Genomic DNA, 27,180 nt, shown 5'->3' with positions numbered 1-27,180 from the left:
CTAGATTCAACATAGTTACACACATGATTTGCGGAGCATGTCGAACTCTGCCACGCCGCCAGCCATGACGAACCACACCGCAACGATATCGCGGCTGCTGCCTCCGCCAGCGCTGCTGCATCTCCAGCCACCAGCGCAGCACAACGCGTCCGTCAGGCATCCCGTCTTTTTCACTGAGAAGCTGCGGCGGCCGCCATTAGTTCTGAGCCCCGGGATGGGGATGAGTCCGGTGGCGCACGGGTATGTCTACCAGGATGGCAGGAGGGCGGACGGAACGTCGGGGCCGAAGTTGTGAGAGGTTTTGATGAACGATAAGTCAGGCGAGATGTGTGTAAGTCAATCCAGGATGCGAAGAGGGGGCTGTTAAATTGACTGTGCCGTTGATCCGGCTGGCAGAGCTCATCACCATCATCGAGAGACTTGAGAGTGGATGAGGAATGCCCGGCTAGCCTACCTTTCATCCGGCTATAGGTCGAGGGCATCGTGGAGTTGATCAACTGATCAAAGGGACTCAATGGAAGGGCTGTGAAGTGTATCGTGGCCTGATGAGTTCATATGGCGATGCTCATACAGGGTCAATGTTTGGCGTTGGGGTTTGGGCCGGGTTGTTGTCACATGTAAACTCAACCAGTCGTTGTTCTTGCTGTATTCGTCTTCTTCATCGTCCACGTACTGTCATCGTACATAGACGTCTGTTATAGGAGCGCCCACTTTCTCAAGCTTACCATTCGAGAGCACACATGGGGTCAATTTTCTGCCGCATATCTGCTGGCTGGTCTGTTCAATGTTGATGCCTATTGCGCCAAGTCGTGATGAGCCCACAGCTGCATTGACACTGCCAATTCTGATGGGAGCAATCCGCGTAATCCGCGTGGCCAGTTTGCCTTGGTGTATCTGCCGAAACCAGGGTCTTGTTTATCTAGTACTTTTGTAGCAATGGTGCAATTTTTCATTTGCCGGGCCACGCTCTTAAAATCCTCACGAAGCAAACTTCAACATGGTAAGCATAGAAAATCATATGTATTCGGATGTGGTCCAGCAAAGCCACAAACGACAGACCCAGGGAATCATTACCACAGGTAGCGCCCTCGAGGTGGTAGTAAGGATAAAAAAAGAAATTAGAGCCTCCCTGTTTTGCTTCCCAAAAAAAAGTAGTGTTGCTTCCCGTTTTCGCCATTCAAACCATGTGCCCAATCTGGAGAGGATACAATTCTCTAACACCATCGAAACAAGCGCCATTCACACCGCGCATACACGCAATCGCGCGCGTTACCCCCCTAGTACCCCTCAATTCTTCACCGCAATGACAATCGCCATGACGATGAGGATGACGACCAGTGCGAGCAGCGCCATCAGCTTGACGTTCTTCCACCACATCTTCCTCTTGAGGCCGCGGCTGCGCACGCGGAACTCGCGCGCGCTGCCGCCGAGGCGGTCCGTCTTGTCGACGAGCAGGTCGATGCGCTCGCCGCGCTCGAGCAGGCCCTCGATGTTGCGGGTCATGATGCCCCTGACATCGTCGATCTCGCGCTGGACGTTGGAGATGGCGTCGTCCTTGCCGCCCGAGGTGGTGCCGTAGTCGACCATGAACTTCTTGAGCTGGCCGTTGTAGCTGGCGGCGCCGTAGTTGGGCAGCTCGGCATAGTCGGTGGAGTCGGCCGGGAACTGCTCGAGGAAGCGGCGGCGGATCTCGAAGAGGAAGCCGAAGGGGATGCGGCGGCCGAGGGAGGCGTCGGCGATGACGAGGAAGGTGAGCCCGCCGGCGGAGGGGTGGTCCGGGTGGTCGGAGGGGGCCTCGGCGATGTAGTGGATGTGGTGGGAGCCGTGGGTGTAGGTCAGCTTCTGGGGGCTGCTGTGCTCGATCTTGGGAAGGATGAGGGAGGCGAGGGAGGAGGTCTGCGACGAGGCCGACGTCGTGCATTCGGAGAGGATCGTGTTGTTGTGCGCTATGCACGAGCTGGATTTGATTGTGGTCAGCTTGAATGCTTGGTGGTAGCTGTGTCGCAGGAATTGCGGTTGTCGGCGACTCACTAGAGCAAAGGGGTGATGGGCGTCGACGAAGAAGCCATGGCGATTGATACGGGGCGACCCGGAGAATCCTTGGACGTTATCTTCAGGGTATTCTTCGAGCTTTGTAGTGCCGCGAAAAGGGTCCAGGCAGCTGTATTCGATGCGACGGGGTGGGATGCGTACGTAGGTGGTGGATAGGAAGCGAGAGTCGGGCGTCGGGGAACGGGACGGTGATGGGCGCTTGTCGCAGAATGGCAGCGACGACGAGGGAATGGAATGCGTGATGACGACGGTCAATCGGAGGCGGATGCGCTAGACCGAAGTGGGGCGCCCCGTAACCTTCAACACAGGGCGAATCAGAGCGCTGGTTGATAAGGCACAGCGGCAGGGGGCGCATTGGTTATCGCTCCCAAAATTTCCATCACCACTTCGTACGCGGGTTCCATTCAGTCAGAGCTTTCTGGCGTGGAGGCGAAGGTGGGCTGTCTGCCGTCTCCGATTTTGCCTCTCTGCACCAACAACATCCAAAAACCGCGGCATGTTCTTTGCATGTCGCCGGCCATGCTTCTTTGGGTAGAAGATAAGCCACCATGAGAGCGATTTTGCGAAGCGCGACTCTCTCCGCGGCGAGGAGTCGTGTTGCGCCCAGCCATGGCTTCGCAACGTCTTGCCCGGCCGCATTCAAGGTAAGAAAGACAACACACCCTATCATACTCCTTCATATTCCCCAGGCTGACTTCTGAGAAGCAATCGCTTCCGAATCTAAGATCTGCCCGGCAACACAACAAATACCAGGCCAACAGGAGCAAGAACTACGAAACTTTCAGGACCATGATCCAGTCCCAGTTCAACGTTGTCTTGAGGAACATGGGCCCCTACTCGGACACGAATCCCGAGTACCGCGACTTTGGCATCAAAAGCGAGACTGGGCTCAACAACGAAGTTCAGCTATTCCGCGAGACGATACAGAAGTCAATACACATGGCGAACAAGGGCTCGACGTTGCGCAAGGAGAACCCTCTGTTCTGGACGCTGCGGAATGCATTCGTCAGATCAGACGTCAAGGGGCTCACGTCAGAGCTGAAGTACTCGTTTCAGAGCTTCATGATGCGTCAAAAGTTGACCAAGGTGACGCCGAGGCAGAAGAAGCTGGCCGACATGCGCTTCCCCATGGAGTGGTTTCCCGCCACGCGCGCGATGCAGCGCACCATCCACCTTCACGTTGGACCGACGAACTCTGGAAAGACGTACAGGGCGTTGAAGGCGCTGGAGAACGCAAACTCTGGAATCTACGGCGGGCCTTTGCGTCTGCTGGCTCACGAGATCTACATGCGGTTCCAGAACAAGGGGAAGCCATGCGCTATGGTCACGGGAGAGGAACAGCGCATTCCGGAGGACGAGGACAACTACTTCATCAGCTGCACGGTCGAGATGACGCCGCTGAACCGAATGGTCGACGTGGCGGTCATTGACGAGATCCAGATGATTGGCGACATGGATCGAGGCTGGGCGTGGACGCAAGCTTTGCTCGGCGTCATGGCCAAGGAGGTCCATCTCTGCGGTGAAGAGCGTGTTGTTGACCTGGTCAAGTCGATCTGCGCCAGCATCGGCGACGAATGCATCGTCCACAGGTATCAGAGGTTGAGCCCACTCGAGACAATGAAACAGAGTCTCGACAACGACCTGTCCAAGCTGCAAAAGGGAGATGCTGTCGTGGCATTCACCCGAGTCAACCTGCACGGTCTGAAGAATGCCATTGAAGAGAAGACCGGGCGACGCTGTGCTATTGTGTACGGCTCCCTGCCACCCGAGACCCGAGCCCAGCAAGCCGCCCTGTTCAACGACCCGGACAACGACTACGACTTCCTCGTGGCCAGTGACGCTATCGGCATGGGTCTCAACCTCGAGATCAAGCGAGTCATCTTTGAAACCGCAACCAAGCACGATGGAACACAGTTCCGTGTGTTGAACACGTCTGAAATCAAGCAGATTGGCGGCAGAGCAGGCCGATACAAGACTGCCAGACAAGCCACTACCAACGACGCCGGCACAGATACGACTGCGGTTGCTCCAGTAGAAGAGAAGAAGATGGGCTACGTGACAACACTAGACCCTGACGACTTGCAGACGATCCGCCAAGCCTTCCAAAACGAAGCCGAACCCCTGGAGACGGCGGTCATTCACCCGCCAGCCTTCGTCATCGAACGCTTCTCCGAGTACTTCCCGCCCGACACGCCCCTCAGCTTCATCCTCCTCCGCCTCCGCGAACTCGCCCCCGTCTCGGAGCGCTACTCCGTCCACGTCAACGAGCGGTCCATCGAGATCGCCGACACCATCCAGGAATTCCCCATGACCGTCCAGGAGCGCATCACGATCCTCAACGCGCCCGTCAACAAGGACAAGGGCCAGAAGGAGATCGTGCGCGCCATCGCCAAGCGCATCGCCACGCGCCGCAACGGCGCGCTCTACGACATCAAGGAGATCCCGCTCGAGCTGCTCGACGCCTCCATCGACGACATTGGCCAGCAGGACGGCAGGAAGTACCTGCGCGCCATCGAGACGCTGCACCAGGCCATCACGCTGTACCTGTGGGTCAGCTACCGCTTCCCGAGCATCTTCGTCAGCCAGACGCTGGCGTTCCACATGAAGGACTTCGTCGAGGAGAAGATTGCGCACTACCTCGCGACCAACACCGTCTTCCAGACCGACATGAACCAGCAGCTGCGCGACAACCAGCGCAGGCGGGCGCTGAAGAACCAGTCGGAGAAGGACAGGCTGCGCATGGAGCGCGACGAGCTTGAGGCCATGGAGAAGGCCAAGGTTAAGACGCCCGCTGTGGAGGTTGACTCGTGGGTTGAGCCCACGCCGGAGGAGGAGCCCCTCGTCGGCGACGAGAAGGAGTACGAACAGCTCGACGAGCAGGCGACGAGCGACGAGAACTGGGACAAAGTGGACGAGAAGCTGCACGACTCAGAAAGTCACGACCGGAGAGAATCACCGTCAGCCGGTTGAGATCCTTCTGTAAATCATACTGTAAAACCATCCATATAAATCACATAGACGGGGAGCGGACGAGTGGCATTCAACGGCGCAAAAAAGGGATGGGGACGCCTTTTGGGTACGGTACGCAAGAACTTTAAATCAACGCTGGCCATATGAAGGAACAAGCGCCGCTCTAGAATAGAACATGTTCATGACAACTGCTCGCCTCCTTGAATGCGCTGTGTCATCATGTTCGTTTGTTGACAGGGGAGGGTCTCCATTAAGCCGGAGGTGAGGTACCCCAAGCTCCAACACCCCGCACTCAAAGCTCAGGCTGCAGCGGTTATCTCACCGACCCCACCATACCTTTCGGCTCTTAGACCTTGGTTCTTGGAGGGGCAAACAGCTTTCCCATTCTCCAATCTACACCTCCAAACGCACCTTCACAACCCCTCGAAACCCGCTTTCCAAACCATCGTAAACCTCCAGACATCAGAACCTCAGAGCAAAAGAAAAGACCGCCCAAAATGTCGTCCACAAACCCAGACCCCTCCGCCTCCGCCCCGGCCTTCATCCCCCTCGAAGCCAACCCCGAGCTCATGACGACGCTCCTCCACAAGCTGGGCCTGTCCCCCGCGCTCGCGATCCACGACGTCTTCTCCCTCACGGACGCCGACATGCTCTCCTTCATCCCGCGGCCCGCCCTCGCCGTGCTGCTCGTCTTCCCCGTCAGCGCCGCCTACGAGAGCCACCGCCTGGCCGAGGACGCGCTGCTCGAGGAGTACCAGGGTAAGGGCCCGCAGGAGCCGGTGCTCTGGTTCCGCCAGACGATTCGCAACGCGTGCGGGCTGATGGGGCTGCTGCATGCGGTTAGCAACGGGCCTGCGAGGGAGTATATCCGTAAGTTCTTCTCGATATCTGCTGCGCGAGTTGGAAAGAAACAGATGTGCTGATGAATGCTCGTGATGGCAACAGAGAAGCCCTCCGATTTAAACACACTGCTCGAGAACGCCGAACCCCTCGACCCCGTTGCCCGCGCACAGCTCCTCGAGAAAACGCCTGCGCTGGCCACGGCGCACCGCGAGGCGGCTTCACAGGGAGCGACGGAGGCCCCGCAGGCCGCGGACGATATCGATCTGCACTACGTCTGCTTTGTGCGCGGCAACGACGGCACGCTGTGGGAGCTTGATGGACGGCGCAAGGGACCCCTCGCGAGGGGCCAGTTGGAGGAGGGCGAGGATGTGTTGAGCGAGAAGGCGCTTACCTGGGGACCGTTGAAGTTCTTGGAGAGAGAGGGTGCCGATTTGCGGTTTAGTGCTGTTGCGCTGGCTGGTTCTATGGATTAAGCGGTATCTGGCTTGGAGCACGACGTTGGCAAGGATGGTAAAGAGCTAGAGTGGAATGGTAAATCGGATATGGCGTTTAGGAATCGAGTTGACCAGGTCACGGCACGCAGTCTCACGCAAAAAGGCACGCTAAGGGTGAATAGCATTGTTTGTTGTATTGGTACTAGGGAAAGACTATTCGAATCATAGGTATTTCCTCCTCATCCCATGCATTCTTGGGCCTCGGTGGGTGTCATCTACTCCTTCGGGGATTCGCAAGGTGGCGTTGGTGCGTGGTGGGGATCGGTTTTCTCTGGACACTTATCTTGACACTTGTCGACTGTCTTCTGGCCTTTGTCTTCTTGGCCCTGTCTCGGTACGTCGTCTCCTTGCTTCTCAGTCGGTACGAGAGGGCTCAACTTCGAGAAATCAGAGGACGGCTTCCCGCGTTTCGAGCTCCGTTTCTGCACTCGCTGCGAATTTTGGGGCATTTTGCCACTTGTCGGCTTGCGTCCCTTCTGATCCTTGCGCGTATTGCGGTCTGGACGGGCGCTTCCAGCTACGGTAGAGTCCGACTCAGACTTGGACCCAGAAGCTGATAATGCCGTTAGATATCAATCTCATCAACGGAGCCGCGGTGACTTACATCTCTGCAGGAGACCCTTGAACATTCGCGCCACCTTCTTCTGGGTTTGGAACTCCTCTCTACCGATGGCCTTGAAAGTAGTAACTGCATCACCAGACGTCTCCTTCGCTCTGCCTTTGGCAGTCGTAAATGCATCACCAGACTTATCCCTCAGATCACCAGACTTCTCCTTCAGACCGTCAGACATCTCCTTCATACCGTCACCGCCAAAATTGTCAGGCATGGACTTGAACTCCGTGGAAGATTTCCTGTGTTGGTCGAAGAGGCCCTTCTGTGCGTCTTTGGCTTGTCTGTACTGTTCTTCAGACAGTTCATTGCCACAGATAGTCATCTCAGGGGCAGTGTGTGGCTCAGTGCTTTGGGGAGCTGAATCCATCAACGTATCGACAGCATGCTGTCTACCGCCAGCCCGGGAGGAAGGCTCCTCGGACGGCTTTCCGTCGAAGTTGTTGTCGTTGGAAGTCTCCACAGTAGCAGCAGGCTTGCTCAAAGTTAACTCGATGAATTGATCTTGGTCTTCCGTGGGAGTGGGCACTGGCTCGGTGTAACCAAAAGGGTTTTGGCTGCTGTTGGCCTGGGTGGGAGGTCTGCTAGCAGCTGGCGTTGGCTTCTTCTTGCTGTCGACAAGGGGAGCACCGTCATGCTCGGTAAAGAAGGGGACCTAGCCCTGCTGTTTGTCTGGATGCTGCTTGTCAAGACCCTGGGGAGTCTGACCGGATGCTTGAGGGTTAGACATTGGTGTTGAAGGAATGTTGCGTGCGTGGTTCAAGAAGCGATGGGACTCAGAGGAGGTTCCAAAAAAGAAGAAAAACGAGAAAAGAAATACCGAAGTAGTTGTAGGACTATCAGAGAAAAGGTCTCGGATGATGAAGCAATTTGGGCAATGCGCACAAGTCTAGGATGGAGGTCGGTTTTGTCGTCGAGAGGAATGGAATCCAACAGAGGCACACTGATACTTGGGGTTGCTTTCCAAAAGAGTACCTTCCTTCCACAAATGGAACCTTCACATATTGTCTCTTTCCAATCCGCGTTGTGGTTGGGAGGCAGCCAGCCCCCGTGGGCCTGCCTTATTGATCCAAGCATCGCTCCTTCCCAGCAGTACTGTGCCCACGCAGAAGAAGCTGCATCCTCAATGCTTTACTTTTAACATGTCACTCCTTTATGTCCGCAAGCATCTCTCTCGAGGAGTCTTGTCGGATCCTGCAGTCGACCTGAGGGCCACCTGCCCTGCCTACCTACACACAATCAACTCGCTTCCAAGCATCACTCTGCTCCCGCCCAGGAGCCATCAACCAGCTTCGGTTATGAAACGCAACAGCCCTAGAACCAACACACGCATCGGACTGCGCCACAGGAGACATCCGAATTTCAGGGAGAGACATTCACTTTTCTGCAGCAATCTGCAGGGGTACGCTCGTGGGTGCTCATGGCTGCTCAGATGTTCCGACTGGCCGGGCACGTGGCAGATGGCACATGGGAGGAAGCTGCCCCGACAACAAGCAAGCTGACAGCCGTCTCGAAGGATCCCGGGGAAGCTCATAGCCATCTGGGACTACCTTAACGAATGGCGTCCTCAAATGCAGCTCATGTCCTTTTGGCAGTAGCCGCCACCAAAGGACTATCCAGACTCATGCTCGAAATTGAGCTTAGGGCTGAGCGGCCACACGACAGTCGTTCGTGAGGCGGCGCCACGACATCTGCCTGCAATAGAGTCTCGAACGCCCGCATGCTTTGGGACCAGACTGTCTTTGCGAGTGCTTCCTGACAGTATTCCTTGCATTCTTCAGCCTCTCAAAACCTAACAGAGCTTGTCGGGCCGTTTGGTCGCGGATTGAGCACTGGCTGGTTCGTCACGTCTCTGAAGCTTGTTTCCCCATGGACTCCGCGAACCAAGGACGACCTGCAAGACGAAGGACCCCTTCGCAACATCCCAAATCCCAAGCGGAGGGCGGCCACTACTTGCAGTTTGACAAGTCCGCTCGGACGCTGCAGTGTTCAACGTTTGGACGCCGGCAGCACAGAGCACCGTCCGAGCGGCACCGGGGGAAGCGCTTGAATCTGAAGAGCCATGGCGGTCTTCACTGTTCAAGGAATGGCGGAAAAGACGGCGCGTGGTAGCGCCCCTCGTCTGCCCATTTTCTGGCCTTTCATCTTTGGACCCAGGGTCTGGATGATTCTCTTCCAAGTCATCCTGGCCTGGCCAGTCCCGCTCATCGAGACAGAAGGAAGCAGGAGGGGTTGGCAGGAAAAGCAACGTTGCTGCCCCGCGCCCCGGGAGGAAGTTGTTTGTCGTGCGGCCGGATCACTCGCATAATGAGGCCATGGCTGGAGGTAAGCCAAGATCCGAGCCGGGAGGTCCGAGAAGAACGGTCAGGGGGTGGAAAAGCGGAGGCATTCAGAATTCGGATAAAGCCTGACGACGGTGTTCCACGTGGTGGCTGATCGCCGCTAACAGGCCTACCAGGCTAACCGGATCGTTGCGTGCAACGCTGAATGCTTACCTGCTTCCGGCAAAATCCAGTTGAAAGCAAAGGCCGAGACGAAACTGCCCCCTGAGGCGAGGCGTTTGCCGTTGAGCGATTTGGAAGCTGGCGGGGAGAGGCCGCCCTGCTCCGTGCTACAACGGACACCTACAGCTGGCAAGCAGGCTGACGGGGGAGGCCGAGGAAAACTTCGCTTGTTTGTGCGCCCAAGAAACCTGCGGATGCGGGATGGACTGCGATGAGAAGTGATGATACGCTTTGGCGCGGCGGAGTAGACGTTTCTCAATGGATGCTGCTGCAGGCCCGACCTGCATTCGGCCGAAAGATGATGGAGGTTCTTGTCGCGTCATGTCGGTGGCTGGCGGTCCATCCTCGACCCTTCGAGACAACAATTCCTTCAGATAACGAGAGCCAAACCAGGCTGGTACGTCTGTGAAGATGACATGATTCGTGGGCGAGTATGTTTGTCGCGAGAGAAGAAAAGCAGAAAAAGGAACAACACTGAGAAGTTACGAACGAAATGACTAAGCATCTGCTGTGGTCGTCCGAACTTCATGCATCCAACTCCGCCGAATTCCTAAGAGTCCGCCAACAGAACATCGGTTTAATCTCCTGTCGAGTTGCACCAGCTCCATCGTGCTTAGCCAATGCTGCAAAACATGGCACTGCTCCGGAGCTACGAGGCTATTCTCGGCCACCTCGTCTCTCCGTCCACTCAGCTGGGACCAACGGGTGGCACACCGCGACCAACCGACAAGCGCTGCGGTTGTGCACGCACGCTGATGGCCATGGACCATGGACCGCGACTTGGCTCTGCTAGCGCCGGCCTCTCGATAAAATTACAGACGGTGGTGACCTGAACAATTCAGCATCCGTCAATGAGATTGACTCGCATCCTCGTTCAAGACGCCATATTTTCGATCTAGTTTCACACGGAAGCAATGGACGGAGCCATTGACGACAATCAATGCTCGACGCGTCTTCAATTGACTCTGAACGTCATTCAGCTTGGCCGAAATTGATCGTCCATCATCCACCAGAGCCGCCACATTCGCGGGACAGCAGGGGAGAATCCCTGAACGATCTGCCTCTGTCTGCCTCCAATCACCAGGATCGCAGGTGTCTCACTCTCACCCACTTGCAGCGCTTGCATCTGACGCAGGGGTTTCCTTCCCGGGGAAGATAAACAATGGCAGAGATATACTCAAGATGGACACGGCATTGACGGGGCGGCCAGCGCCTTCAGCCCACTAGCGGAGAAATAACTGTCGTCAATATCGTTCGATTTGCGCGTATGGTTGGTCCTGACCCAGTACTGCACTGCAATGCCGCTGCACTCCTACCTCAGAGACTCAAAGAGGGGCTCAACAACCCATTGTTACAGCAGAAAGATGGCGGATAGCATCAGCTCAAGCCCTCGACTGCGTTTCCCGTTATTTCGGTTCCTTTCAAAAGTCGTTTCGTCGCAGGTTCAATGGAACAAAGCCATACGCTACCGACCGGTGCTGCTTCAGAACTCAACAGGGCCTTCTTTGACTTTGTCCCTGGGACACACTAGATCGCTAGTCGCGAGTCCGGTCAGCTGGCGCTGCCAATAAAAGAAGCTGGCAAATGGGCTTCTTTCCAACCCTGTTCGATTGCTTTTTCTCCGAGAGCTGCGCTAAATTACGATTGCTACCCCTGACCTGGCCGTCCATGTTTTCTTTTACTGGCCGCAATGGCTGTCATCGTGGAGACACACGTACGTAGTTCATCTCTTGGGAACAGAGACCTCCTTGCCTGTTTGCTTTTCCCACGGCTTTTCGATCGCTCAGAAATTTTCCATCTGGACGACAACAAACACTGTGCCGCCTCTGCCCAGGGTGCTCCGGGGGCTGCCTCTCGACATCCACAATCTCGGTTTCTGTCTTGGTACATTGTCTGTCAATGACGAGGGGATCACGGCATGCGCTGTCCTGATCAGGACCCCAGCACCAGGGTTGCAGAACTCTATCGACATCCGTCTCAGACCTGAAGCTGACCTGAGTGATGCAAAGGCAGAGCCAGCTTGAAGCCTCACACATGCTAACGAAAGCTAAGGCAGCGAGACTGGCGGAAAAGCTGTTTCGTTCTGCTTACATCTTTGTTGTCACTTTCGCACGGGCCGCGGGCCATCCCATCCGTCCCATTCATGTCCCATCCCATCCGACTCTGCCCTCCGTTTGCTGACCTGTTTTCGAAACTTCGGGGCCTCAATTTCGTCCGAGCAGTAAGTCATGTCACTGCTGCGCCAGCTTGTTTTCTCCAGGTTTTGCCGACCCCTCATGAATTGTAGACGACCAGGTGCCCGGCTCATCATACAAACACGTAAACGAGGACTTGACAGGGAGGCGGCCTGCGTGTTGGAATCGTTTGACTTGGCCATGGATTTGGACACGGTCGACGGGCCGCTTCCATTACCATGTCTCTCTTCCGTTTGGGCAAATACGCACAAGTCAACCGCCAATGGGAGACTGAACTTGGCATCCGGACAGAGGAACTAGGCAAAGTTGCCTGGATATCGGGTCACAGCAGGGCAAGCGCAGGAAAGCTGGGTAGTAGCTGGCGTCGCAAATGCTTGGCCCAGCTCCGCGTGCTTCGTACCTCGCCTTACTAGAAATCCTCTTATCCCGTCTGATCCCTTGGTGGAGGCTACGCCAGTGGCTCTCGATGAAGGAGGGTGTGCTACCCCATGCAACATGAAGCAGCCACGCTCAGGTACATGGATTCTTGTATCGCGTCTTGCCTCGCATGCACGAAGCCTTCAACCCGGTCTAACAGTCGCTCTAGCGTGGGCTCTATCTTGCTCAGTCGCTCCGCTCCATCATGTATGCACTTCATCAGCCTTAGCACCCTTACACGACTCATCCCGTCGCATGGTCCCTCCTTTTCTTTTTCCATCGCCCGCCTAGAACTGACGCTATTCCTGCTTGTCCACGCAACTTTTAGACTCCCCGACCCCCCTCCTCTCAGCACCCATCCTCTTCCTCTACACCTTCTCTCCCGACAGCTTTGCCTTCGTCACTGTTGCCGTGGTCACAGTAGCCTTGTATCTTCGAGTCGTCCTGGGCCGTGACACTCTCAAAACTCCCCTCCAACACCGCAATTTGTCGTATCGTCGTATCTTCGACAGCCATAGCATCACGCAACAAACAGACGGCGTGTCTGCCCAAGACAACCGCCACATGGCGGGCGAGAAACTGTGACCATGGGCCTCTTGAAGTTCTTCTCGTCCAAAAGATCATCGGAAAAGTCAGCGAACAACATTAAAGCGCAAGCCTACGATGCTACCACGGCCTCTCTACCCCCACTTCTTGGTAGGATTCCATCCCACCTTGAGTCGCTTTGCGAATACAACTAACACCTTCAGGAACCTACCCCGTCGCCGGAAATGGCCCAACCAACGTCTTTGAGGACCTGCAACGGTCTCACCACAAGATGAGCGAATCCAATCTTTCTCTTATAGCCGGATCCGAAGCATCGGCACCCGCTCCGCCCGTACCACGATTCCGCGATGCCAGCGTTGAACGTCCCAGTTCCGCCCCGAACGGTGCCGGACCGAGTTCATCGTCGCCATCGAGTCGTAGAGGAAGAGATTCTTCGAAGGGCCCACCGCTGTCATTTAGGAAACCGCGTCTCGGTTCTGTGACGTCGACGGGGTCCCCGGCACCGCGACGTGGAAGCCAATCGCCGGCGATCCCCTTCGAGGGCGAGCCTTTCCGTCCGCCAACAGCCCCATTCGCACACAATCGCCATTTCTCGATACAGAGCAATAGCTCCATGGCCCGAGGTTTCATCGATATCTTGGACGCCCAGTCTGAGATCAAACCTTCCGGATTCCAGAATCGGGTTAAAGCGGCCGGCGTTCGGGATTATGGAGAGGATGTTGCTGACAGGAACATTGGTGAAAATGGAGTCGACTTGGCGTCTGAGAAGGTCCAGGCATTCTATGCCATCAACGGCGGTAGCCCTCATGATCGGCAAGATGGCGCGCCCGCACCGTCTGTCTCAATCGCCCAGTTTGGAGACAAAGACCAACCGTTCAAGCCTCCCCGACGCCACGACTCACTCGATATGGGCGGCCGAACGAAGTCTCTGACTTCGGCGAGCGTCGGCCAAATCCCCTTCCGAACCACCATTTTTAATCCCGATCGATCGCAGAGGCACGAGACGATCATGGAAGACGTTCCCGAATCGGCCCGCAGCCGACGAAGACAATCTCTTGGGTCCTACTCCCTTGGATCCTTCATCCCGACTACCCCATCGAACGGGCCGCTTGACGTCCACAAAATAGCCGATTCATCCGTCTCGCCTAGCACCAGGAGACAGAAACGGCGATCAACGACCGGTGGCGAGGCACCACTCAACGAATTGGGTATCTTCAGCACACGACCGACCGAATCGCCATCGTCGCCAAAGACATCGCAGAAGCCGGTTTACGTGGTCAAGCACAACTACTCGCTGCCAGTCCAGCAGCGACCAAAGACCTCCGGCCACGCGCAGCCCGAGACTTATCAAGCGGTGAGGCCGCCATCCCGCGGAGGGTCAGTAGCCAATTCCACCTTCTCCTCCCCAACCCAGAAAACGCCCTCAAAACGACATACTCTGTCACTGTCCGCGACAGGTGTGCCGTCCTTCCGCAACGGCGAGTTGTCGTCACGGAATGTGATTCCCGACGATGACAACGACGCAAGAGGGCGGGTCGGCCGGGTTGAGGTTGAGAGCTTTGTTGATTCTGGGGATGGATCCTCACCGGCGCCTTCACCTCGTTAGTTTGACCGTCGATTTCTACCATTGTGTGCATTGTATGGAGAGATTTGCTGACTTTAATCTGTGGCAGATGTGATGAGAAATGGCCCCTCGTGGCGTGAGAGCCAAGACGAGCGGTTGAAAAACAACGGGTCGCCGCGGAAGAACAATAAGCTCGACGAGATTTGCGAGCATGTGCCGATCCGGACCAGTAGCCTGCGCCACTGGTCGATATCCTCCGCGACGCCGACCATGTCAAGCACCAGCTCATTCCCGCGACCGCAGTCTAGACATACAGCCACGACATCTGTCGATCTGGCAACCATGTCCTCGTTCATGAACGATAGCTGCAGCTCATTGCACAGCGGGACTGCCGACCACACCTCGTTCTGCACCGCTCTCGAGAGCGCGCTACCATCGCCAGTGGACGCGGCCACTCCAGGCGCAGGTTTCAACATTGACGACTACCTCTCGTCAGACGATGACGTTGACGCGGACTCGTTCATTACAACGCGCCATCGCGACTCAGGTCTTGGTGCGACTCAAGAGGAGGAGTTGCTGTTTAGCGACAGTGGCTACGGCGAAGCAGGTCTGCAGCTGCCAGGCCTATTTGACAGCCTGTCTGCTGTTCCGGAGCCCAGTTATGTATCGCCTTCGCGTCCCAGCATGCGGCAGTCCCACAGCTTCGGCAGCCCTGTGCGCTTCCAAAGGAGACTGTCTCTGGACCCGAGGGTGGAGGCACCCATCTTCTCACTTGATGAAGAGGATGATGGCCCTGGTGACTATGACATCCTGCCTGCTCGGGCAGACCTAGCCCTTGGCAGGCGGGGCACCAGGAGGATCTCGGCCATCGGGACGGTGTACCAGAGTATCGAAGAAGAGAGAGAAGAAAAGGTCGACGTCAGGACGGCGATTCGACTAAGAAAGGAGGCCAAGGCTAAGCAAAGAGCCATGGCAAGGCTCAGCAGGGTGCAGCGGAGAAAAGCTGTGGATGATGAAGCGGACCATGCTGATGTGGAGTGAGGGGTTAGCAACCAGGAGGGGCTAGTACCCGTTTACATGGTCTTCACCTCGTGTTCTTTTGATGGGTTCGGTCTAAGGGGTTGGAAATGGACTTGGAAAACATTCCTTTAGGAGTTTCGAGTGTGAGTTATACCCAGGGAGTATCGACGGATGGGACCACTTAGCGATTTGGATTTGGGACTTGGGATATAGAAAGACAGCCGGCGCAAGCTGGGATGTCTGGGAACCGTAACGAGATCATGTATGACATGCTAGAATAGAGATTATGATGCCTTTCCCCCCTGAAACACCCTGTCTATTGCGCACAGGTAGATCTGCACAGCTGCTGCATTTATACTCAGAGGAGAGGAGCCCTGATCTCGTATCAAAACACAGGGGGAAGCTTTGAAGCACTCTTTGTTCTTGTCCCTGTGCGGATGTACCTTGAGAAATGACAATAGCAGTATCATATGTGACAAAGATAACGACTCCCGTGACAACACCCCCGACTACTGCCCCCCTACTGGGTATTATTACAGAAGAGAAGTGACTGACCCATCCGCTGTAGAGAGCTTGGTGGTTGACATTGTGACATCTCGTGAACTGACGCTTCGGTTGACCCGTACTTCATTCCTGGCTTCCTGGGCGAGTAGTGATGATAGCATAGTGATAATAATATGAACGACAAAGACGACGAATGCAACGGCGATAATGAGGACGAACACGACTACAAAGATAATAATAATGACGAGAATAACGATGGAAACAAAAACGAAACAATAACTTAGGTACCTTGTAGGCAGTAGTCCATCCACTTAGCTGAAGATGTGTGCTTAGATGGCAAAACTCAGCGTATGAATATCCTTTTCACGCTGACGGGACCGTAATTCGCAGCCGAGGCTACACTTCAGGCTTGGAGGACGACGGCAAAGACATATGGTAGGCCAGAGCCATGAGCTGCCCTCGGGATCACTCCAACTCAACCATACTATTCGCCGGCAGCTCGTGTCTCACAAAATGAGGTGTTATAGTGCGCTGAGTCTGTTGTTGACCATGTTTCTAAGCCTGGGCCGCCGTATTTGCGGGTGGCTGCGCTTGAAGTCGGCTTGTATTGGACTGTTTTCTTGATTTTCCGGCGCGAGTCTGTCTCCTTCGACGTAGTATGAGCCAGATGACCACGCACAGCAATGCGAGGGCGATGACTGATATACCGCTCACTACTCCTCCTATGATAGCTCCAATGTTGTTATTAGGCGCTGATTCAGGTTTGGAAGGCTCAGATGGTACGGGAGCGGAAGAGGTACTGGCCGTGACCCTGACGATGTCAGTAGGGTCATCTACCAAGAACACCAGGTTTGTATAGCTGAAGCCGACCCCATAGTCAGTCCTGTAACATCCTCTACGTGTGACGAAGCCACCTGAGGCGGTTTTTTTGATGTAATCGACACATGAAGGCAGCCATCCGTCCTGTGAATTAGTGCTCAAAAGGAACTGTCAGTCCAAGTATGTTGGCAAGGGCTCAGTCCTCGTACCAGCAATGTTCGGCACTGCCCAGCATGGATGTGCTGAGACATATCGATGCCGTGCTGTTGTAGCATAATGTGATAGCCAAGGAACATTGCATCCATGGACCCGATGTATGACAGCTGGTACTGCTATCACATGTATACGGCACAGGCGAACCTACGAAAATTTGAGGTTAGCTTCGTTAGAATGAGTAGGGTTCCCGTGCAGAAAGACGTTCAAACCTTGAAAAGAAGGGCCAGATATGAAACCGCAGGTATCTCCAGATCGCTTTGCTAATGCAACATTCTTTAGATGAACTGCTGGGCCTGTAGTGGGAGTAGGTATCCGACGGAGACGTTGGTCTGCATAGTCCTCTTCGGCCACCGTACGTCGGGCAGGGAGACCATCATCCGCAACTAACATGTCGTATGTTGGGAGCTCTTGGTATGAATGAAGCATGCCAATTTTCAGCATGGGGCGCAGGTACGTCTTTTATCGAACGAGCTGGGTGCCAAGTCGAAAAATGCTGCCTATCTTGGACGAGTGGGGAAGTCATTGCTTTCTTGTGTTCGTTTCCCTCGGAACTGTCGTACACATACTTGGCGTGAGGCTTCCTTCATGACACTCAAGCGTTCCCGAAGGACAGACTTTTTGAGGATCTTTCAGGATAGGAGCCGAGCGCTGGAAACATCTCACCAATAGAAGCTCACTTCCAGATGAAGAAGTGATTATGGAGAGCGCCTTGAGGCATATTGCAAGGCTGCTGAGAGGGAGATGTCTCACTATGCTTCAGGTCACTCTATCTGTCGCATATCAAGAGGTACTACATGCTACTTCCTCTTTGGGAAGCGACGTAAGAGAATCTTGGATATTCTAATCGTATTAGGGAACTACTCATGGACGGCTTGGGCACTCAATACTGGGGAATTTAGCTCCTCACACCACTATCGACCCAACTCAACCGTGTTGTTCCCATTATGACCACCGGCTAAGTAAGGTCCCGGACTATACTGCGGAACAGGGGACATTGAGTCAGGTCTCTGCTGAACCTGCTGTTGGCTCAGCCTCTTGTCATGGCTGCCAGGGCTGACTTGAGAGGTCTCGTAGGGCTGGATGAATGGTTGGCTTGTCTCGGGATGATCTGACATAGGTGATGGATCGTCTTTGTGGGCTGACTTCCTCCGGCGTAGCACCAGCCACACGATCACACATACTGCCAGCGCGATCACTGCTACGCCACCGATCGCGCCGCCGACTATCGCTCCGATGTTTGTGTTCGATTGATCTGAGGCTGAGGATGTTGTTGCTGGTGTAGATGTCGAGGTAGTGGCAGTGGAAGAGGAGGAATCGGACCCTGTTGACGAGCTGCTAGTCGTTGAAGGCCTGACAATGTCGCTTGGGTCATTAACCAAGAACACCTGTCTCGCGAACGTGCCGTTGATTGCCCAGTAGTCCTTGTAACATCCCTTCCTCGTTAGGTATTTTTCCGACGTGGTCTTTTTGACGTAGTCCACACAAGATGGCAGCCAGCCACTTGTAGTGTCGGTGCTAGCGACGGTATTGTTAGCTACCGATATATGACAATAAACATGGGACTCGTGAGATTGGAATCATCATACCAGCAACGAGTACTTTCCCCTACGGATGTGCCCCTGCATGCCCACCCGTCGAGACACTCTGTGATGAGCGCGTCGTTTTCCGTTCCGCAGCCGAGATATGCCCCATAGGACGTACAGATGGTAGTGCCTGCACAAGCATATGCACGAGCCTCAGCTGATGTAGGTATGTAAGGTTAGTTCCGTACGGAATATGATGTAGTCGGGCAAGAAGCTCACAATTAAAGGGGTCAGATACGAAACCACACGTATCTGCAGCGCGTACAGCTAAAGCAGCATTTCTGAACCGTAATTTTGGAGCAGGTGTCGGTGCAGGTGCTACAGGTAGGCCCAGGAGCGCATCCTGTTCGGAGGAAGGCGTTCGTTGTGGAAGGGAGTTCTCGTGACCTAAATTGCTCATGGCCAGAGCTTTGTAAAACATTCCCGTGACTATGACCACGGCCCATGGAAGACGCATTGTCGGAGGCCAGGTACTCTCGAATATCGAAAAGTTCCCAGGGAGACTTGGAAAGAAAGATAGCTCAGGCCTTAATGCCATGAATCTATGGGACGGCCCATCACTAAATACCTTTGCCTGACGCCAAGTCAGGGGGTACTGCTGCTCTGATATTTTAAGCGGCGAGAAAGGCTGGGCCGTTATCTTCGTATTTTCAAGACACAGAGAAAGCCACTGTAAGCATGATTTAGTGTAACGCTCTGCATAAATGTCGTAACATATTGTATTGCTGATAAGTCAAATCAGGCTGGCCCAGGAATGCCATTCGTTGTGAGCCTCCTCTCGTCCCAGCCTGCAGAAGGGATGCAAGAACCCGGTCTGGTGGCTGCTTGGCGAGGAGGGGTTTCAGCCGTTTCTGACGGGACGGCTTTTCAGCTGAAGCCATCATCATGGAGATCTCAAAAACGACTGGACAAGTCTAGGGTGTATGCACGCAGCCTTGTGCTGAGTACGAAGGGCGAATTTCTCACTGCGTGATGTGTCTTAGTTGCCTGCGGCTTCCCACCTATTGTGCATGCCGCATATGCATGCTACACATCAATTCCTCCCTTCGAAGCCGACCGTGAGAATGGGAGACTCCCTCCGCTCACACATGCGAGAATCCCGATCAAAGAGCTTGGTATTGTTGCTTAAATCGCAGAAGATCTCAAAACATCAAATGGTCGTCCCCAGATGAGAGCCCGCCTCCACTCCCGCCTCCGAGGAATGTACTCCAGTCTAGCTCTGTGAGCTGCTCATCGCACCATCCGAACAGATCCATCCCTCCGTCCGTGGTCGCAGAAGGTGTCCGAATCGTGGACCCCGCGTTTGACCCGCCCTCGACCTCCGCGGTAACGGCTTCATACAGCGCTGCCACGATGTCCGGAGCCCTGTCCGAGGCACGCATCCAGGGGCGCATCTCGCCAAAGAGTTCGAGGGCCTTGGTTAAACTTGCGCACCATGTTTGCAAGGCGACGGAGGCTACGGTATCCGGAGAGCTTGCGACTGCTGGAGGCGGATGATTAGGTGTTGTTATTGAGGTAATCGGGACCGAGGTCGATGCGCCTGATGTTCGTCTTTGGGCGTTTTGGTGTTGATGTTTGCGAGCTGCTGTTGCCCGATGTGTTTCAATCGCGATGGATAATAAGGGAACCATGCATGCTTGGAAGAGATACCATGCCGAGTTCCAGACGTGGACACGGTTGGGTGTCCAGTAGAGCGTGATGGCGTCGATTGCTTCTGATGCAACAGTACGGCATGATTCGACGAGGGAGAGCTCCTCTTGGGAGATATTTGAGGCGATGTCGCTGGTTGCGGAAGTGCTACCTCGTTTGAGGCTGTGGTCGTGGGCGAGGTAGAGTAAGAAGCAGCGAGACAGGATTAGTCGGACGTTGAGGTATCTGTTCCGCATAAACTCCCGGGCGACGGTCAACCTCGGAGGGGAGTTGGCTGGGTTCTTGAGGGCTTCAGGAAGAGAGGCGTGCCAATCATGGAGCTCGCGGTCGAAGGACAGGGCTTCGTGGGCGGAGAGCCGCGCGGGTTGGGCGAAACGATGTTGTATGCGGTCGCAGATGTGGCAGAAGTGACAGCTGGCTCTCAAGGAAGCTGCGACGTGGTCGTCCGGGGTGAGAGGAGTTGGTAGAAGCGTGTCCATGGTGCTGCTGTCCCATCTGCCGCATGTCGGCCGGCCTAGGGTCATGCTGGCCCACGTATCCAGGCAGAAGAGGCTCCACCATGTCCGTCGCCGGGTCTCGGTACGGATGCTGTGGTGTTCGGCGGTGTGCTCGGCTGCGTGGCGGTGACTCCGGACTGGTTCGCGATGTAAGCCAAGAGCGATGGCCACGCGATGAGCAGCACCAAGGACTGCGTATGCCATGTTGGGTGAGTTGCGGTAGTGAAGGTAGTAGCCGCCGAGAAGGCACAAAGCCTGAAGACTCTCCATGTTCCCTGACCCCAGAGAGTCAAGACCGAGATGGGCGCGTGCTTGTTTATAATACTGCACGTGTAGTGTGTCACTACCTGACGCGACGGAGCCGAGAGTGAAGACCATATTCAGTAGTGCGAGCCAGGAGTCATCGTGGCGGTTGCCTGCGGCGTAGGTGGTGCGAAAGTCGTCCTCATTCAGGATTGGCGTTATGGGGTGGATGTGCTCAAAGTAGAACTCGATGCAGCGTTGCTCGCGGAGGGGATTCATTCCTTGACTGGCTGCGTTGAGAATAGAGAGAGGGGGCAGGCTTTGCTGGTAATGGGGTAACGACGAGGACTCGGTCCATGACTTTGCGCGTTGGGCAGTGTGCTCTTTGGCGGCTGGGCAGAGACGGAAGATGGCTCTGAGAACAGCACTCATGGAGGTGACACCCAGATATGAGCGGCGATGCTGGTCTGTTGCAAGGGATATGGCGTTGATGTCGTCGCTTGCACGGATAGTCGCTGTGGGCTGATGAGCGGCAGCGGATTCATCCCATCGCCTGTCGTTGGCGGGCTCGCCGTTCTCCGAGATCTGAGTCGAGTCATTCGGGTCATTATCATCGTCGTCCTCATCAACGGCGGAGATGTCAGTCGGTGAAGGATCTTGAGTTGTGGGTGGTAGGTTGTAGAGTGAGTCGCGAGGGATGAGGGCGAGAAGCTGTGAGCGAGTCTTTCCGACGAGGTCTTCTACCGGGATATCGGGGAATAGTTCATTGAGAATGCGGGACTGAGCCTGAAGTTGTTCAGATGCCCTTTCAAGTGTACTGTGATCAGATTAGCATGAAAATCGTGACCCGAGGTGGAGTGAGACGAGATTCAACCGTGAGGCTCACCTCCGGCTAACGGCATGCCGTTTACTGCGTTGCCTGTACTCGCAAGTATCTGCAACTTTGTAGTACTCGCAACTCGCACACGGATGGCCGCCGTCGCATTTGACTTTGCGCCTCGTACATTCCTGGCATGACCTGTTCACCTTGCGGGACGGCGTTGCGGAGCCTACCGCCGAGGCTGGCGGGCTTCGGCTGTTGAAGGAGTGAAACATTGCCGAGATCGCCGCCGCTGCGGCGGTTGCGATCGGCACTTATACGGCCCCTCGGCAAGCAGCTGCAACGACACCAATTGGGCCGGGGCACATTTGGGGTATGCGGAGGCTGATGTTATTACGGCGGGAGAGGTGGAAAGGATGGCCGCACGCTCTGCAAATGAGGTGGATGGAAGAGGAAATGTGGGTTGAAGAATGGAAGGGTGAGGTGACTTTTGGGAGGAGACTTGGGTGGGAAATTTCGAGGGAGCTGACGCGGGGGAAAGTGGAGAACTGAACATGGGGAAAGTGTGGAGTTGCAGGACCTGGATTTGCTGCTCACTTGGAAGAGTCAGGGGTCGGGGGAGCGGCCGGGTCTAGACCGGGATGGGCCGGGGTGAAACCGGGGGAGCACGGTGCTGATGCCGGGCTCTCTTTTTAGGTTCAAACATTTTGCTCCACGCGAATAAATCTCATCTGTTGCCAACCCCTTTTGATTCATTCTTTGGGATAATGGAAAATCGATTTAAACTTGAAGTGTCGAAGACGGAAGATATGGTCTTCCATGCGTTTAGTCGAATACTACACTACCTATCATCCATGTATTTCGTCCTCGTTGTCGTCCTCGCTGTCGTCCTCGCTCTTACCGCCCATGTGACTTTTCTCGTTGTTATCATAACATTCATTCTTTTTATCTCTAAAATCCTCAGTAATGCATGCCCATTTTCCCTTTCGTCTTGCTCGATACGCTTGAACTGTGATGAAAATGCAGATATTCTCTCGAGACTGAGAAGCCCTACCCGGACAAATCTGCGACTATACAAAGGCACTCTCTTATAATTTTTGTTTTTTGGTGGAACCTCAAATGTTTCCAAACTGAGTTATCGCCGCCAAAACTCCGAGGAAGACTGTCATCATGTTAGCTCAAGACTTAGAACACCATGGCTGGATCTAGAGCTACGAAAGAGAACCATAACTCACCGGTAGCAGCAGTAACTATATATGAGGAGATTGACCAAGCTGTCTGGACAACTGAATTAAAGTCATCTCCGTCACTTAGTCGCCGCTGCATGTACCAAATCCCGATGGCCAAGCTGAGAAGAATGGGCGACATGCCCCAGAAGATGAATTTCGGTGCTGACCAACTTAAGATGAGTTCAAGAGCATATATGCCCTCTTCCGGATCAGTAGATCCGGCGTTGAACTCCCTGTGCATCCACTGAATCCATCTCTGCCCACCAGGCTCGATATAATCTGCCTGATAGTCTGCAAAAAGCAACGCGAGCGTACCCTGCGTTTCTGGGTGTAGCTGAACAGGGGCATGGTAGCCAACCTTGGGGAAGCACCGATAAATGCCGAAGCCAGAAATACTTTTGAGCGAAAGAAGGCGTCGTGGCCACGGCCTGAGGCTATGCGAAGCCTTGTATATCTGCTTGAACATTCCTTGATCATCTCCAGTGTGAATTGGCAAAAGCTTCTCCTTGGGCATCACATTCGGGCCTCTTATACCGACCGCAATGTATTTCAATGTCTCGAACTTGTGATTCGCAGGAACACATTCTCTTTCGTAAACCAGGCGGTGATTCTTGGACTGAAACGAAATGTTGAGAATCTTGAAATCGTAATTCCACCATTGGCCATTCGGATTTGGAGTGCGTTGGGGAGCTCGGCAGCAATGTCTGAGTGCCCTTGTGACGGAGTAACTGTTGCTTGACCCCAGGACCGTGAAATCCAATTTCTTCGTGTACGCCTTCGGTCGGACCATGAATGGCGGAGCTTCCAGCTTGATCTGCCTACCCACGCTTATCAGAGTGAGAGCGGGGTTGTCGATCTCGTGCTCATGTTCTGAGTCGTCGTCGATTATGATCCGGGTATGTTCGATTGGGACCTTTGCGATATGATCCAGGGGCAACGTGACCCCCGAGACTTCTGGCGCCATTTGTGATTTCCGTGATTGATAAATTTTGAGTAGAAAGAATGAAGCTTGTTTCCTGGGTGGACACACTTGTCTGTAGGTAGAAATCGCTATCTATGCCGGGCAGGCTCGCTTAATGCTGACTTGCATCAACCCATGCCATCCATTCATCTAAGCGGCAGACTATTGCTAGACCGGCTGCAGGTGGGTATTTGACTTGATCCCACAGCCTGATCTGGCTACTTCATATTACAACGCAGAGGGTGCCCGAGTCCCAGCCGTCGATTTCATAGATCGAGATGTACGAAAGCGTTCGTGTGCTGTCTTGCGCGCCAGGGGTCTGCAGCAGCCAGTGAACTTCGTAGAGTATATGTCGCAACAGTTCGACTTCTACTTCCCCTTGGTTCCATTCTTAGACGAACACCACGACCTCGACGGCGCATCATCCCAGTCGCAATAGGTAATCCATACCTGGACTGCTGCTAAGGCGGTGGCAGTCAAGGCAGAGAACGCCGTCACAACAAGGGCGGCGATTGCGCATTCAAACATCCGTCGAGGAGACCTCCCCCGTTCAGTGTACTTTTGCCACCAAGTGATTGGCGTCGGATCATCGAATTCTCTCAACAACCTAGACAGCTGTCGTCCCCAGTAAGGATACTGCTCGTACAGTCCATGTAGGTCTTTTGGAGGCTGGTTGAAAATGGATGTAGACGGTTTGAGAGATGGATCCAGTAAGCGTTCGTCAAGCTCTTCTCTTTTCGCCCAGTCTTTCAGAATTCTCTTTGACTTTTTATCGCCAAATACTGGAAACAAAAGATCCAAGGTTTGTAAGGTCTCACCCAAGAGCTGGGGATTTAAACAACCGCTTTGCATTGATCAGCATTCAAGCCTTTCGATTGCACAATCAACTCACAATTTCAAGGCGTCCAGCGTAGAATGATCCAAGTCGTTCCGGTCGTCCTCTAATATTTTCAGACTATATTCGAGAAAGAAGCGATGGTGGAAGACGAAAAGAGTCTTGGAATCATCTCCATAACTTAGGTACAGGTGATCTGATAGCTTGTTTGTTCCTTTGATTTGGATCCCAGTTTCTCTCGTTAGATTGGCGGCCCTGAGGTTCCTTACATTTATAGGCTGATCTGACGTGGAACTGAGGGGAACTCGGCTGTAAACGCGGTCCAGAAAATCGACAATTGTTTCGTTGTTCTTCCACTTGAAGCTGATAGAACCCCCGCCGAGTGCGTAGTCAGTCTGCGCAGTAGTCATGAACATCATGCGTACGACGCAGTCAAGGACTGCAGTATCTTCATGGCTGCCTTCTATTGAGCTCGGTATCAGTTGTGATTTGGAGACCGGAGATTCAGACTTAATCCTGCTGATGATGGATGCTATAACTTCTGCCGAGCATGCCGCCCCTCGTTTCTTCGTGCTAAAGACGTAATGCTCATGTGCACATTGATTGAGAAAAGTAGCCAGGCAGTTGTCTTGATCCTCCTGCCGACAGCGCCCCCAAATTGACTCTATAATGATATTTTGGATGGGCTGTGCCGACATTTCGAAGCCGTTGTCGCAAAAGACTCATATGCATCATTGGAATGCTTGGATGGCGAACCTCTGTCTTTTTGTGTTTCGATACAGCCTTGTTTCTGTAAGGCATCTGGCAAGGCGAATTCGATTGTCTTGGTACCGATCTGTTGCGCCATGCGACCCAAGCCACATAAACACATCCGGCATGTTTGGGTGGCCTTTTGGCACCACGTAATTTTGTCGCTGCATGTTTGGTTGGACAGAATTCCCCCCTTGAGAGGCGCAGTTTTCATGATTGTACAAGTCATCTGTCTCACACACCCCCCCCCCCCCCCCCCCCCGCNTGTCTCCCCCCCCCCCCCCCCCCCCCCTGCGGGGTAAGCGTTGGGCTGATTTCTGACTTGGGATTTCTGGCTGACGTGTCAGCACGACGTCATTGCCATTTTGAAAGGGTTGATTTCTATCGAGGAGAATTGAAGTTGACTTCTGATCAGCCTTGGGTTCTGAACCACCTTGATTTCTAACGAATCTGACAAGCTGTCCTAGAAAATGACCGACAGGATATGTTGCGCAACTTGTCCTCCCACTGCGACTCGGTAAACATGAACAGACGCTTCGAATACTTCACACTCTCGGTGCAAGCGACAGTATCACCGATCTTGATTGCGTTTGAGGGGGTACTGCTGCTGACTTTCAGCTTTGAAAAGCTCATGTCAGGCGAGTTCATCTATCATGTGATGGGCAATGCCTTGGATCTCTGTAGAGACGAGCCCTGGAAACGGGGAGGCCTCGGAAGGGCCCGGAAATTGAAGAAAGAAGAACATTATGGAGCCAGGCCGATCATCTCTAAGGCAGCCGATGACAACACTCACAGGCCCACATGCTCTGTACCTGAGGACGATTCAATCAGGAGTTCAATCCATACGGCCACGCACCTGACAAAACGCCTCATATCAGAGACATCATCGCAATTGGAATACCGCGGAGATAATAGCGTTACCATGTTTAAATGCCCGTCTGAAAGCTACGCGGGCTTGCTCTCCACGAGCATTGGGAACCGGGACCTGAGTTATCCAGGGCGGAGACATGTTCAAGTGTTGCAAACAGCGACCACTGGAACAGAGGTCGCTACCACTCAAGTCATCGATATCGAAGCCACTCCTGAAGGAGATGATGGTAGAATCAAACAAGATGTTTCCGCGCGAGAGGACCATGCCCCTCAAGAAAACAACGCCAACGTCAAAGAAGACATGGCTATCAAGGAAAACACAACTGCCAGACACATGGCTTTATCAAGCAGTGATGATCGGCTTCATATTCCTTCTCAGTCTACATCGTCTAAATCTTTCGACAGTTCTGCCCGAGACCCTGAGGCTGTCACAGAATCAGGTTTTGAATCTGTACAAAGCTCTCAGACAACACCAGAAACATCGAAGACTGTCATGGTCAGAAAAAGACACTGGCTTTGGGGGCTGAAGCCCAAGTTCGACAAAGTTGACACTTCTCCTGGAGCCGACTTTACTTCAGATGAAATGGATACTATCGACGAGTTCACCGCATTGGCACATACGGCTTTGATTTCATGCGGTTGCAACTTGCCCACTTTGTCAACGGACTTGATATCATTGCACCCTGTCAATAATAAATGTCGCCCACTAGAAACATACATATGCATCATAGGCTTGAATACGGAAGAAGATATCGTCAAGTTCGAAAACGCTCTGAATCGGGCAAGCTTCAATTTCAAACATTATCGGCTTCAGTTATGTTATCTCTTGAACCCTATTCTTCGTTCAGCAACCTTGGAGATATCCCCCATACCAGCCAGCCAGCACCAGACATATTGTGGCAGATTGATGAGTTATCAACTTGAAGATGGCTCGGTCTCTATATCGACTGTGGGAGGATTGATATTAGTTGACGGTCAAACATATGCC

The 27,180-nt window shown here is 54.0% G+C and overlaps 9 protein-coding genes across 9 annotated transcripts; 3 read left to right on the top strand and 6 right to left on the bottom strand.

Moving 5' to 3' along the window:
* Positions 1–15: 15 nt before the first annotated feature.
* Positions 16–2,069, bottom strand: GCG54_00013254 (Vesicle-associated membrane protein; the record flags this gene model as incomplete). The annotated part of the gene is made up of 3 exons (XM_045413112.1): positions 16–246; positions 1,300–1,957; positions 2,032–2,069. 3 exons carry the CDS (start codon positions 2,067–2,069, stop codon positions 16–18), a joined length of 927 nt encoding a protein of 308 aa, XP_045257673.1.
* A 531-nt stretch (positions 2,070–2,600) lies between these two features.
* GCG54_00013253 (ATP-dependent RNA helicase suv3) lies at positions 2,601–5,022 on the top strand (the record flags this gene model as incomplete). Its single annotated transcript, XM_045413111.1, has 2 exons — positions 2,601–2,696; positions 2,755–5,022. The coding sequence occupies 2 exons, from the start codon at positions 2,601–2,603 to the stop codon at positions 5,020–5,022; spliced, it is 2,364 nt and encodes a 787-aa protein (XP_045257672.1).
* A 497-nt stretch (positions 5,023–5,519) lies between these two features.
* Positions 5,520–6,338, top strand: GCG54_00013252 (Ubiquitin carboxyl-terminal hydrolase isozyme L3; the record flags this gene model as incomplete). The annotated part of the gene is made up of 2 exons (XM_045413110.1): positions 5,520–5,892; positions 5,968–6,338. 2 exons carry the CDS (start codon positions 5,520–5,522, stop codon positions 6,336–6,338), a joined length of 744 nt encoding a protein of 247 aa, XP_045257671.1.
* A 236-nt stretch (positions 6,339–6,574) lies between these two features.
* Positions 6,575–7,605, bottom strand: GCG54_00013251 (uncharacterized protein; the record flags this gene model as incomplete). The annotated part of the gene is made up of 3 exons (XM_045413109.1): positions 6,575–6,912; positions 6,964–7,537; positions 7,600–7,605. The coding sequence occupies 3 exons, from the start codon at positions 7,603–7,605 to the stop codon at positions 6,575–6,577; spliced, it is 918 nt and encodes a 305-aa protein (XP_045257670.1).
* A 5,067-nt stretch (positions 7,606–12,672) lies between these two features.
* GCG54_00013250 (uncharacterized protein) lies at positions 12,673–15,236 on the top strand (the record flags this gene model as incomplete). Its single annotated transcript, XM_045413108.1, has 3 exons — positions 12,673–12,781; positions 12,835–14,232; positions 14,305–15,236. The coding sequence occupies 3 exons, from the start codon at positions 12,673–12,675 to the stop codon at positions 15,234–15,236; spliced, it is 2,439 nt and encodes an 812-aa protein (XP_045257669.1).
* A 1,038-nt stretch (positions 15,237–16,274) lies between these two features.
* On the bottom strand, positions 16,275–16,834 carry GCG54_00013249 (uncharacterized protein; the record flags this gene model as incomplete). The annotated part of the gene is made up of 2 exons (XM_045413107.1): positions 16,275–16,682; positions 16,748–16,834. The coding sequence occupies 2 exons, from the start codon at positions 16,832–16,834 to the stop codon at positions 16,275–16,277; spliced, it is 495 nt and encodes a 164-aa protein (XP_045257668.1).
* Positions 16,835–17,665: 831 nt separating this feature from the next.
* Positions 17,666–21,822, bottom strand: GCG54_00013248 (uncharacterized protein; the record flags this gene model as incomplete). The annotated part of the gene is made up of 3 exons (XM_045413106.1): positions 17,666–18,269; positions 19,586–21,544; positions 21,614–21,822. The coding sequence occupies 3 exons, from the start codon at positions 21,820–21,822 to the stop codon at positions 17,666–17,668; spliced, it is 2,772 nt and encodes a 923-aa protein (XP_045257667.1).
* An 840-nt stretch (positions 21,823–22,662) lies between these two features.
* GCG54_00013247 (uncharacterized protein) lies at positions 22,663–23,740 on the bottom strand (the record flags this gene model as incomplete). Its single annotated transcript, XM_045413105.1, has 2 exons — positions 22,663–22,709; positions 22,783–23,740. The coding sequence occupies 2 exons, from the start codon at positions 23,738–23,740 to the stop codon at positions 22,663–22,665; spliced, it is 1,005 nt and encodes a 334-aa protein (XP_045257666.1).
* A 366-nt stretch (positions 23,741–24,106) lies between these two features.
* GCG54_00013246 (uncharacterized protein) lies at positions 24,107–25,270 on the bottom strand (the record flags this gene model as incomplete). The annotated part of the gene is made up of 2 exons (XM_045413104.1): positions 24,107–24,581; positions 24,630–25,270. The coding sequence occupies 2 exons, from the start codon at positions 25,268–25,270 to the stop codon at positions 24,107–24,109; spliced, it is 1,116 nt and encodes a 371-aa protein (XP_045257665.1).
* Positions 25,271–27,180: the final 1,910 nt, after the last annotated feature.

The sequence above is a fragment of the Colletotrichum gloeosporioides genome (assembly GCF_011800055.1).
Source record: "Colletotrichum gloeosporioides strain Lc1 chromosome Unknown consensus_95, whole genome shotgun sequence".
Taxonomy (NCBI): domain Eukaryota; kingdom Fungi; phylum Ascomycota; class Sordariomycetes; order Glomerellales; family Glomerellaceae; genus Colletotrichum; species Colletotrichum gloeosporioides.
Note: the sequence above shows the minus strand (reverse complement) of the source record. Positions and strands in the feature narration are given on the sequence as shown.